The following is a 12,988-nucleotide window of genomic DNA, read 5'->3' as shown; positions in this document are numbered from 1 at the left end:
ATGTTTAAATGATAGTTTGCCAATATTATATATGCCAAAGCTACAGTACAATTTGCTATCTGTTAGATCAGTGTTTCCCAATGTTGGCAACTTGAAGATATTTGGACTTCAACTCCCAGAATACCCCAGCCAGCATTTGCTGGCTGGGGAATTCTGGGAGTTGAAGTCCAAATATCTTCAAGTTGCCAACGTTGGGAAACACTGTAGTAGTAAATTCTGTTAGATTCTAGTAAATGGAGGATATGGTATAACATTTGAGAAAGCTAAATGTATGATAGAAAAACCTGGTGAAATGTTACAGCAAGGTTAGAAAATGGTTTTTTTGTGTTAAAGATAATCCATTAAGTAAAGCTAACCCAGTTGTGGACAGCAACAAGCCACACTCCTTAACACTTAACAACATGGAAGCCTAAGAGCAGAAGTTGGATGATATGGTGTCCCTTGTTTTATAAAGTAAATTGACGCTCATCAAATCAGAGGTTGGTTACCTTCCTGTTCAGATCGGTTCACACGAACTGATAGCAATCTGCTGGTGACATCATGGAACCAGATCAGTCTGTGCCTGCCCATGAGGCCGCCATCTTTTTTAAAATTATTTTTGGGGGGTTCTTCTGCACATGCGCAGAAGTTGAATTTCCAGCACTGCACATGCAACGCCGTCTTATTTTTGGCTTTGGGGGGGGGGTTGATATTTTGCCACTGTGCATACATGCACAAAGTGCTCAACCATGCAGTGTCAGAAGAAGAGAAGTGGCAGCGAGTAAATTAGAATCCACCCGTGCATCAAATGTAAACAACATGAAAAGTAGCTGTCAATCAACATTAATCCCAGCATTTGTAGCATATACATCAATGAGAATATATTGATTTATGTTAGATAAACCCACATTTAAATACTTAAACTAAGCGTCTCCTTGTAAGCTAATGATCCCACAGACCTGATTATACAGATTATTTTTTATAACTAGATTAAAAAGAAATGGAGATTAAGAACACTCCTTATACAGTGATTCCACAATCACTGAACTCTTGGTAATCTAGAAGGATCTGGAGTGTGCCTTCCAAAGGAACCTGGCTTTTATTTATTTATTTATTTTATTTATTTATTAGATTTGTATGCCGCCCCTCTCCGTAGACTTGGGGCGGCTCACAACAACAATAAAACAATTCAAGACAAATCTAATAATTTAAAAACATTTTTAAAAAAACGTTATTAAAGCAGACATACACACAAACATACCATACATGAATTGTATAGGACTGGGAGAGATGTCTCAATTCCCCCATGCCTGACGGCAGAGGTGGGTTTTAAGGAGTTTACGAAAGACAAGGAAGGTGGGGGCAGTTCTAATCTCAGGGGGGAGCTGGTTCCAGAGGGTCGGGCCACCACAGAGAAGGCTCCTCCCCTGGGACCCGCCAAACGACATTGTTTAGTCGACGGGCCCGGAGAAGGCCAACTCTGTGGGACCTAATCGGTCGCTGGGATTCATGCTGCAGAAGGCAGTTCCGGAGATATTTTAGCCTGAATTGTTCTTGATATTAGGGCTCTCAAACCATTCAAGATACGAAAAGATTGTGTAGGACCTCAGCAAAAAAAAAATCACTGTATGGAAAATAGTGTTTTTCTTCCTCCTCCAAGAGTTTTAGAATTTAGAGTCATTCAGTACATCCTGCAACCATGTGGGAAGGAGCAGCATTAATAAAAGGGCATTCTTCTTTGCATAATAGGGTATTGACAGTGGAATTTGCTACTACCCTGTGATGATGGTCATCCATTTAAAATTAGTTTCAAAGGCTTGATTCATGGAGAATTGACTTTGGGTGGCTGTATCTTGCCTCCAAAATCACCAGCCTTTAATGGCAGCTGCTGTGGGTTGGCATTATTGGAGAATTAGCAGTGTGCTTAATCCTAAATTCATCTGCTTGGACATCACATTTTACAGAGGGCTGCGCTAGATGGGCTATTGCCTTGAGCCAGCAAAACGTGGCCTACATTCCTTTGTATTTAAGGAAGTTTGTAAGCATGGACCAGACAGGAGGGAAAATGCACTTTTTCACTGTCACTCTCTGGCAAGTGACATTTCAGATAAACTGTTGTCATTTATGTGGTTGCCTAAGATGATATTAAAGCACTTACATTCGCTAAGTCTTTGAAGTGGCTGGCTCAACAAAAATGCACCTCCCAGTTACAAAAACATCTACCGGTAACTGCTTATGAGTTTTTTCTAGAGATCACTTCCAACAATTGGACTCCACGATAAGGCATAAAGGTTTTGACGTAGTTCTGCTTGTGGAAAGGCTGCATGTTTGTGGCACATGAGCCACTGAAGACGTTGGACGCATTCTTTTGGAGTGCAAACTATAAGGTGCAGAAAGAGCTGCTTATTTAGATTACTTTAAAACTAAAAAAAAATTCTGTCTTACATTTTGCAGGGGATGAAATGATCACTAGTATATCACTAATAAGCTATGTGGCAAGATGGACAGCAAACAAATTTAATAAATAAAATAAGACAGCACTCTTTGTCCCAAAGGTGCTTTATCAAGAGGCAATTGGACTTTCTGGTTGTTCTTTGAAGACCTTCCGTTTCTCATTCAAGAAGCCAGAAGCTTCTTCAAAGAAAAACCAGAAAGAAAGTTGCCTCTCGAAGAAGCACCTTTCGGACAACTATGACCAGATGACTGAGAATCTCCATAGACCACACTCTTTATATTAAAGGTCATTTCAGAGGAGACAGAATATTTAGACCAAATTGGGTTAACTAAGGGGTTGACAACTTATCATGAACATGTTCTATTGCTTTTTTTGTATCTACTGGTTTATTTGTATTAGTTTTATACTTTTGATATGGTCAACTGACTAAATCTATGAAGTTTCTAAATATGTTAGATCAACTGTCTGTGATTCCAGAAGTGAAAAACAAAATGAAGACACCTTATCCTGTTAATTTATTTTCTCCCCATCTTCTGCATATCCCAGAAAATTAAGCATCTTTAGAATATTAAGACTGTTGGTAAAATATAACAAAACAATCAATTATTTTATTCACCCTCTGTTGGCTTTTAAAGCAAATTAGATTATATATAGGGAGTTTTAGCCCTTCACTTGGGTTGAAAGTACTAAAAGGGAAGTGTATTCTGCACATAGTCAGAGGTTCATTAATGTTATCAGTGTTTTTTTAAAACACTCAAGCCAGGAGTAAAATCTATAATAAAGCAAGGCCCTTATTGAATAGAGCTCAATTTCAGAAGAAATCCTCTTGTTGGATTGTTTTCCAAGTTTTTTGCCTTCCAGATGTCGTCATCTTCATTTTTCAAAGTTCTTACCCTTTGATTATGAAATTAGGGAAGTGATACCCAACCCCAGATCTGTGCATGCCAGAAACCAGGCTGCAAAAACAAGCAAAATCTCATTTGCAGCACATGAAACCCCCTCCGGGGTCTCTCCAGGTAACTGGTTCCTGGTGCCCAAAAGGTTGGGGGTGACACTGAATTCTGGGATTATCTGAATTAGGGGATTATCTGAATTATCTGAATTAGGGGATTATCTTTTGGGGTGGGGAAACTCTGCCTCTGCCATGAATTTCCCTTTAGCTATTATTATTATTATTATTATTATTATTATTATTATTATTATTATTATTATTATTAATTTGACTTCTATGCCGCCCAATCCCGAAGGACTCATTGTGTTGTTCTAAAGATCAATAGAGGGTACTATTAATGGGAAGCCGGGAAAGCAATGAAATTATATGACTTAAAGAGACACTCAATTTGTTCAGTCCGACATATGGAGGAAGTCATGAATGAATCACATCTCCTCAGAGTTGCTTCCATCGGTCTCTCTGATCAGTCTACTTGCAACCTCATTTAAGGAAATGCTTTTATATTAAATAATGTTTTATTTTCGTTGTGAGCCGTCCTGAGTCCCTGGGGAGTTGGGCGGCATAGAAATGTAATTAAATAAATAATAAATAAATAAATATGTAAGGAAGGGCCTTTCCTCTCAAGCAGGGAAAGGTATGTGGAACTTCACGCATCTCCTACAAAGGCAAGCTCCCCCCCCCCTAAAAAACCGCCTAGAATCGTCTAATTTTTTTTGTCCCGGGCACAAGCTAGGCAGTTTGCAAAGAAAACGAATAAAAGTGAGCCAGCCCGGTCTCTTCGGGAAATGGGAAAGCAGATAATAATAATACTAATAATACTAATAATACTAATAATACTAATAATACTAATAATACTAATAATAATAATAATAATAATAATAATAATAATAATAATAATAATAATAATAATAATAATAATAATAATATTAGATTTGTATGCCGCCCCTCTCCGAGGACTCGGGCAAATTACAGAGGTCTTCAAAACTTGGCAACTTCAACTCCCAGAATTCTCCAGGATTCTGTCTGGAGAATGTCTGTGCCGCCTGGAGAATTCTGGGAGTTGAAGTCCACAAGTCTTAAAAGTTGTCAAGTTTGAAGTCCCGATCGTATCCCATGCAGGGCAGCCGGGAGGGCTGGAGAAGCGGTTGTGGTGGGGAAGAGAAGCGAAAACTCCCCGGGCGACCGTACTTACCATCGCGTTGGAGCAGTTCACCACGCAGACGGCCGTCAGGATAAACCAGCGCCGCTTGTAAACCTTGAAGGCTTGCCCCGAGGGAGGCTGGGGCTCCTGGTTGATGGAGGGCCCGTCGTCCATCGGAGCGCCGTCCTTCTTCGCACCGTCCCGACGAGGCTGCTCAGGGGGAAGTCGCCGCCGCCGCCGCGCTGCTGCTCCGGATCTTCTGAGCCATCCTCACCAGCGTCCCCCATGCGGGGTTGCCTTGCAACAGCCGAGTCGGCAGAAATGGTGGTGTGTGTGGGGGAGGAATTGCCACCTCCGCAATTAGCAGGGCCTGAAAATCCGGTTTCATCCCCGCCGAGCGAAGAAGCTCCCTTCGCCTCCGCTCCACTCCGCCGGCTTTTGCGGCTGCGGCCGCCGCAAGACACTCCTCTGACTTTACGCATTGGGAAACGGCGGCGGCTTGCTGCCTCGCCGTTCCAAACGGGGCCGCGGGATCCTAGCGCCTGACCTGTTCGTTTCCCGCCGCTCTGCTTACTCTCTTGCCTTGTTTCGGAGCTCTGTTCCATTTTTGTTGCTGTTGTTGTTGTTGTTATTTTATTCACACAAAACTAATACACAGCAAATGCTGGAATAATAATAATAATAATAATAATAATAATAATAATAATAATAATAATAATAATAATATTTTATTCACAAAATTATTATTATTCATCAAAAATACTAGTAATACACAGCAAACAAGATATGGATGCTGGATTCCGTATCACATTATCACAAGTTGAACACTTCCCAAGCATCTAGGACTGTGTGATGTATTTTCGTGTGATGTGCATAGATCCTAGTACGATGGCCTTTTTGCAACAGACAGGTCATGATTTTGTCAATCTTTTGTCAATCTTCAATGCCCGCTGAGGTCTTTTAGCACAGCACCCAGTGTGTCCATTACTATGGGACCCCCTGTACTGGTTTATGCCAGAGTCGTAGAATAATAATGATGATGATGCAATGACTCTGGCATAAGCCAGTAAAAGTGGTCCCAGTGGTCCTTGCACACTGGGTGCAGTGCCAAAGGGTCTCAATGGACATTTGAAAACCATCAGAATTGACAAAATCTCCATCTGTCAATTGCAAAAGGCTGCTTTACTGGGATCGGCACACAAAATTCGCTGCTACATCATGCAGTCCCGGGGGCTTGGGAAGTGCCCGACTGGTGGTGATTATTATTATTATTATTATTATTATTATTATTATTATTATTATTATTATTATTATTTATTAGATTTGTATGCCGCCCCTCTCTGTAGACTTGTAGATGAAATACGAAATCCAGCATAGTGATTTTGTTTGCTGGGTTGTGTTGTTTTATACTAATAACGATAATGATAATAGCATGAGAGTTTGAATCACACAAGAAGAAAGGGTTTTTCTTATTTTTTAAAATATATAAAACTTTAATTGGTTTCATTACTGTTGCTGTATACTGTATCCTGAGGTTTTTATTTACAGTATTTATTTGTTTGTTTGTTTGTTCACGTCATTGCCAAGATCTTGGCTGAGCTGTCACCTGCAAGAAGAAATCACTTGCAGTTGTGTATTGGGTAGAAAGATATCTTCCGCTGTCCCAAAGCATCACTAGCTTTGGAAATTAACAGCCCATAGATACTTATGGATTTGAGGGAGCATATTGTAGGGATTCTCACAAATTGACTGCAATGGGAGCAGGAACCTAAAAAGAATCATAGGCATATGATTCACCATGTAGTAAACATGATGAATCATATGCCTATTGATAAAAAATTCCCTCACTACTGTCAAACTATTCACTAAGGCTGCATTACTATTATTATTAGTCTTCTCATCATTCCTATCACCCATATCCTCCCACTTATGACTGTGTAACTAACTTGTTGCTTGTGTCCTTACGATGTATATTAATATTGATTGTTTCCTGATTACTTATTTGTACCCTATGACAATCATTAAGTGTTGTACCCCATGATTCTTGACAAATGTATCTTTTCTTTTATGTACACTGAGAGCATATGCACCAAAGACAAATCCCTTGTGTGTCCAATCACACTTGGCCAATAAAGAATTCTATTCTATTCTACTCTACTCTACTGTACCCTACCCTACCCTACCCTGCCCTACACTATTCAATTCTTTGTTCATTTAGCAGGAAACAAACTTTCTCGACTCTTTTCTAAATATCTTCTGTATTTTACAGTTGAACTTAGAAGAGGATATTTGTAGCTCAGAGTTGAACTGTAATTTCCTTAGTGCTCTCTGAGGACAGTGGTTTTCTTGCAGATATTTCATTCGCAAACTAGCACTGAGGATGTAAATCTAGTTTAGTAGTGAAATATCTTCAAGAAAACCATCAAGTTCAGAGAGCACCAAGGACCCCATGGAAAGACTTTGCTTTCTTTCCAGGTCGGTGGATGAGCTGGACTGCAAGTAGTCCTTGGGTTACAACCACTCACTCAGTTCAAAGTTAAGTGGTTGATTTCTTACGTTCTCTACCAGCTTCCCCTAAGCAAAATCACTGGGGAAGCTGGTAGGAAGTTAAAAGTTGTGATCCCATGAGGTCCTTGCCTTGTTTAAAACTAGGATTTCCAGAATTGCTATTACTAAGCAACGTGAACATGTTACATAATAATTTACAGCCATGTCACTTAGCAATGAAATTCCTGGTTCCAGTAGCCGTCTAATTCGTGGACTACCTAGAGCATCCACCATTTTTTTACTTTCTAAGAAAAGAAGATATGTTTTATTAAATCAATTTACTCAGTTCTTTTTATTTTTTCTGAATATATGTTCATTCTAAATTTTGTTTCCTTTCTGTTGCCCAAAGTGGTATAGCCTAAGATTAATATTCACCAATGCATCCAGAAGTGCTTGGCCTGACCTAGTTAAGTGAATTGTGTGAAGACATCAATGGGGACTTATTTCAAAATACATATGCATTACATGCTACGTACTGTAGGTTTGATATGATGATTAAGGTGCAAGTCCTAGAAACCAGGAGATTGTGAGTTCTAGTTCCATTTTAGGCATGAAAAACCAGCTGGGTGACTCTGAGGCTGTCACTGTCTCTCAGCCCAATTCACTACACAGAGTTGTTGTTATGGAGAATAATAGGAAAGGACTATTAGTTATTTTTGCCACTTTGTATATGGAAAAATGTGGGATAAAAATAATAAAAGTTCTAGATTTGAATCAGAGATCCCTATAAGAAGAGGTGGAAAAGCAGTGCAATACAGAGAAACGTCAACAGAAACACAGCCCAACAATGCGGCCTCCCACCTTCCATTGCTCAATGGACAAGATATGAAGATTCAGTAAGTCCTGAAAGCTACAGTTGTGTGAAATAGTTAAGGATATATAGCAGCAAGGATAATACTCTCTGGTGCTGCCTTCCCAAGCACGCAGGGGTGGGCAGCAGGTAGGACGGGGGGACGACGACACAGTTCCACCAGCGGAAATGAAGCTGTGTGCCCAGCTCCAGTTGACTATTTATTTGTTTGTTTATTTGTTTGTTTATTGATTGATTGATTGATTGATTGGATTTGTATGCCACCCCTCTCCAGAGACTTGGGGCTGCTAACAACAGTAATAAAACAATGTACAATAATGATCCAATAAATACTAAAAATGATTAAAAAACCCATTAATATAAAAAACCAAACATACATACAGACATACCACACATGAAATTGTCAAGGCCCAGAGGGAAAGAGCATCTCAATTCCCCCATGCCTGGCGGCAGAGGTGGGTTTTAAGGAGCTTATGAAAGGCAAGGAGGGTGGGGGCAATTCTAATCTCCAGAGGGCCGGGGCCGCCACAGGGAAGGCTCTTCCCCTGGGTCCCGCCAAGCGGCATTGTTTAGTTGACGGGACCCGGAGAAGACCCACTCTGTGGGACCTAACTGGTCGCTGGGATTCGTGCAGCAGAAGGCGGTCCCTGAGATAATCTGGTCCGGTGCCATGAAGGGCTTTATAGGTCATAACCAACACTTTGAATTGTGACCGGAAACTGATCGGCAACCAATGGAGACTATCCCCCACTCCCATCCTCTTTCTCCTCCTTAGAAAGCGGCAGGGAGACCAGCAGGAGTGGCAGGGGGGCCATTTCCTCCCCCCCTTTTCTCAACAGTTAATCGGCACCCATTCACCTAGCTACCCAGCCTGAGGTGGTGGGCGACCCAGGAAGGAGAGCGTGGGAAACACAAAGCAAATTGTCACCCCAGAGAGCGACACTGGTGAGGTTGTAAGTCGAGGACTTAACAGTTACTTGAACGATGATTGTTCAAGCCACTCCCACCTGGTCACATGGCCGGCAAGCCACTCCTACCCAGTCACATGACCATCAAGCCACACCCACAAAATAAGCCACACCCACAGCATGGCAGTAAAAAATCCTGGCTGCCCATTACTGCAAGCACGTACTTATTTTGCTTAATGGTCAATCCCCCAAATTCCACAGTGGCTCCTTTTAGCATTTACTAGCTCGCTGCTGCACCTGAATTGAATGGAGGTAAACTGATTTAACACACAGGGCTTCTCTTCTTAGAAAGTAAAAATGGTGGATGCTATAGGTCACGGATGTCAAACTCACGTTGTCATGGCAGCATCATCTGACATATCGGGACTTCCCCCCCCTTTTGTTAAATTGGGCGTGGCCAGCGGAGGACGTATCCGCCCCATGGGCCAGGAGTTTCACAGCTCTTCTGTAGGTAGTCCCCAAATTAAATGGCTATTGGAGCCAGGAATTCCAGTAATATTTTACAGTTGTAAAATATTATGTAAGATGATCACATTGCCTAGTAACAATTCTGGCAGTCCCAGCTACTGCTGCTTGCAAGGATTGCACAAGTTTGTAAGGACCTCATATGACCACAACTTCCTCAGCCATCTCATAACATAAGACTTGTAAGGTGGCTCCCACTTCCTGCATTCTGGGGGTAACGCCACCCTCATAAAATTATTAGATTAGATTAGATTTATTGGATTTATATGCCGCCCCTCTCCGCAGACTCAGGGCGGCTCACAACAATGGCAAAAACAGTACATAGTGACAAATCTAATATTTACCAATCTAATTACAGTTTTAGGTTTAAAAATTCGTAAAAGCAACCCCAATATATATAAAAAACAAGCACACAATCAATCATACACCAAAACAACATGGGCAAGGGGGAGATGTTTCAGTTCCCCCAAGCCTGACGGCAGAGGTGGGTTTTAAGGAGTTTACGAAAGGCAAGGAGGGTGGGGGCAATCCTAATCTCAGGGGGGAGCTGGTTCCAGAGGGTCGGAGCCACCACAGAGAAGGCTCTTCCCCTGGGTCCCGCCAGACGACATTGTTTAGTCGACGGGACCCAGAGAAGGCCAACTCTGTGGGACCTAACTGGTCGCTGGGATTCGTGTGGCAGAAGGCGGTCCCGGAGATATTCTGGTCCGGTGCCATGAAGGGCTTTATAGGTCATAACCAACACTTTGAATTGTGACCGGAAACTGATCGACAACCAATGCAGACTGCGGAGTGTTGGAGTAATATGGGCATACTTAGAGAAGCCCATGATTGCTCTTGCAGCTGCATTCTGCACGATCTGAAGTTTCCAAACACTTTTCAAAGGTAGCCCCACGTAGAGAGCGTTACAGTGCTGCACCTGAATTGAATGGAGTTAAATTGATTTAACACACAGGTCTGAGGTGCCCAGATTGGGAGTGGAGGGGAAAAAACAACAGCAACGTTTTCAAGATCGGACTTTTGCACGTCTGCTTACTGCCCTGACGCCTCCTGATCTATTTTTATTTTTTATTTCCTGCTCTCAGCAGTTGAGTTGGCTGAATGCTGAAGAAGTCCAGACCCCAATCTGCAAAATGAGCAGAGCCATTCCTCTTCAAAATCATATTTTGATTTGCCTTCTAAAGAGATGAGAGAAAAAACAGGGTTAGGACCAGAATATAAAAGACTCTGGCAGTATCAGAGCTCTGATGTGGGAGAAAACACTGTCCAAAAGGACCAGTTTCCACTGCCCGTAGGTTCAGCTGGGAAATGGAAGAAAAGACTTTTATCTCAAACAGTATAACTTTTCGGTTTCGTCCAACTGAGGTCTGACAAAGAGAGCTGGGAATGCAGCAGTCTCATGACCAATGACTCAATTCCCACAAACACACCCACTGCTGAGCAAACAACTTGGCGATTGTAGAAATGCACAGCAGATGTGCTGTGGATGCATATTGTGGACCATATATTAAGGCAGGAGTGGGTGATCTTTCCTTCCTCTTGTTTTCCCCATTGTTCGCCCGTTATTCTTCAGATTCATGGCCACATCTGACTCTGGTGAATTCATATCTCACACGTGGGTAAAGGGCGGCCCGCCAGTGTCTGTGACCGGCCCGTGGAGGTTGGAAGGAAGGAAGGAAGGGAGAAATGGAGGAAGGAAGGAGAAATGGAGGGAGGAAGGAAGGAGAAATGGAGGAAGGAAGGAAGGAAGGAAGGAAGGGAGAGATGGAGGAAGGAAGGAGAAATGGAGGAAGGAAGAGAGAAATGGAGGAAAGAAGGAAGGAAGGGAGAAATGGAGGAAGGAAAGAAGGAAGGGAGAAATAGAGGAAGGAAGGAAGGAAGGAGAAATGGAGGAAGGAAAGAAGGAAGGAAGGAAGGAAGGACGGAATGAAGGGATAAATGGAAGAAGGAAGGAAGGAGAAATGGATGGAGGAAGGAAGGAAGGGAGAAATGGAGGAAGGAAGGAAGGGAGAAATGGAGGAAGGAAGGAAGAAAGAAAGAAAGGAAGAAGGAAGGAGAAATGGAGGAAGGAAGGAAGGAAGGGAGAAATGGAGGAAAGAAGGAAGGAAGAAGAAATGGAGGAAGGAAGAAAGGAAGGAGAAATGGAGGGAGGAAAGAAGGAAAGAAGGAGAAAGGGAGGAAGGAAGGAAGGAAGGGGTGGGCAATTAATTTATAAATATAATATAATATATAATTATAATTTATAATTATAATATAATTAACTCAGTTCTACCCAATAATATACAGTATTGGGCAGTGTTCCCTCTAATTTTTTTGGGGGGTGGGCGGAAAAGTATAGTGTCTGAGCGGCAGTCCCTTCGGGACTGGGCAGCACAGAAATAATAAATAAATAAACAAATGAACAAACAAACAAATAAAAAAACCCACCCTGTTTTGCCTCAGATAATTTCAAAATAAAATAGTGTACTGTATGTCTATAACAGTGAGCTCATAATAGGGCAACTCTATCAATATCAAAATGCCACTTAAATAGTTGAGCTAGTTTCAAACTAGATTTTGATTTTCTTTCTCTCTTCCTTACTCCCATTCTTTTTCTTTCTCTTTTCCTTCCTCTCTTTTTTCTACCTGTTTCTCTCTCTTCCTCTCTTCCTCTCTCTCTCCTTCCCTCTCACTCTTTCCCTCTCGGCTTCTGGGCAGGTTTGGAAAACTCTGAGTTGATGATGATTTTTAAGTGAGCGATTGCTCACTGCTCAGCTTAGAGGGAACTATGGTATTGGGTAGAACTGAGTTAATTATATTAATCCGGCTCTCTGAAACCATCCCAATTTCTCATGCGACCCCATGGCAAAATTAATTGCCCACCCCTGTCATATCTGCTCTGCCTTTATAGAATTTGATCCTCGTGTAACATGTTAAAAGAATGACACAGATGTTTTCCAAGAATTACGCCTTGTGAAATGTGGTGGGAAGGCAACAGGGCTGGTATTCATTTACCTTCCCTACTGATTTGCAAAGGGGAGCATGCAAGTGTACATGCCCGTGCATGTTTCGCTTGCATGCGCCACCTCTGTGCATGCACAAAGCCTTCTGCCCATGCGCCATGCATGCGCAGATCCTCTACAACGTGGATAAATGGGACATCATTACAGGTGGGCAGAGCCATCCACAGTCAGCACTTATTTTATTTTATTTATTTATTTATTGGATTTGTATGCCGCCCCTCTCCGGAGACTCGGGGCGGCTAACAGCAATAATAAAACAGCATATAATAATAATCCAATACTAAAAAGAGTTAAAAACCCATTATTATAAAAACCAAACATACATACAGACATACCTTGCATAAAATTGTAAAGGCCTAGGGGGAAAGAGTATCTCAATTCCCCCATGCCTGGCGGCAGAGGTGGGTTTTAAGCAGCTTACGAAAGGCAAGGAGGGTGGGGGCAATTCTAATCTCTGGGGGGAGCTGGTTCCAGAGGGCCGGGGCCGCCACAGAGAAGGCTCTTCCCCTGGGTCCCGCCAAGAGACATTGTTTAGTTGACGGGACCCGGAGAAGACCCACTCTGTGGGACCTAACTGGTCGCTGCACTACTGGTTCGCACAATCCGGATAGAACCGGTTGAATACCACCACTGGACGGCAAAGCTGAGCCTTCAGGCTTTGTCTTCTC

At 42.2% G+C, this 12,988-nt stretch overlaps 1 protein-coding gene across 1 annotated transcript in view; it reads right to left on the bottom strand.

The window, feature by feature from the left end:
* SLC49A3 (solute carrier family 49 member 3) overlaps window positions 1-5,007 on the bottom strand; it is a 31,813-nt gene extending 26,806 nt beyond the window's left edge. The window contains exon 1 of the mRNA XM_070742299.1: window positions 4,579-5,007. Coding sequence (XP_070598400.1) covers window positions 4,579-4,701 — 123 coding nt within the window. The 5' untranslated portion in view covers window positions 4,702-5,007. The remainder of the gene's footprint in view (window positions 1-4,578) is intronic.
* Window positions 5,008-12,988: the final 7,981 nt, after the last annotated feature.

The sequence above is a fragment of the Erythrolamprus reginae genome, chromosome 2 (assembly GCF_031021105.1).
Source record: "Erythrolamprus reginae isolate rEryReg1 chromosome 2, rEryReg1.hap1, whole genome shotgun sequence".
In the NCBI taxonomy this organism is placed as follows: Eukaryota; Metazoa; Chordata; class Lepidosauria; order Squamata; family Dipsadidae; genus Erythrolamprus; species Erythrolamprus reginae.
Note: the sequence above shows the minus strand (reverse complement) of the source record. Positions and strands in the feature narration are given on the sequence as shown.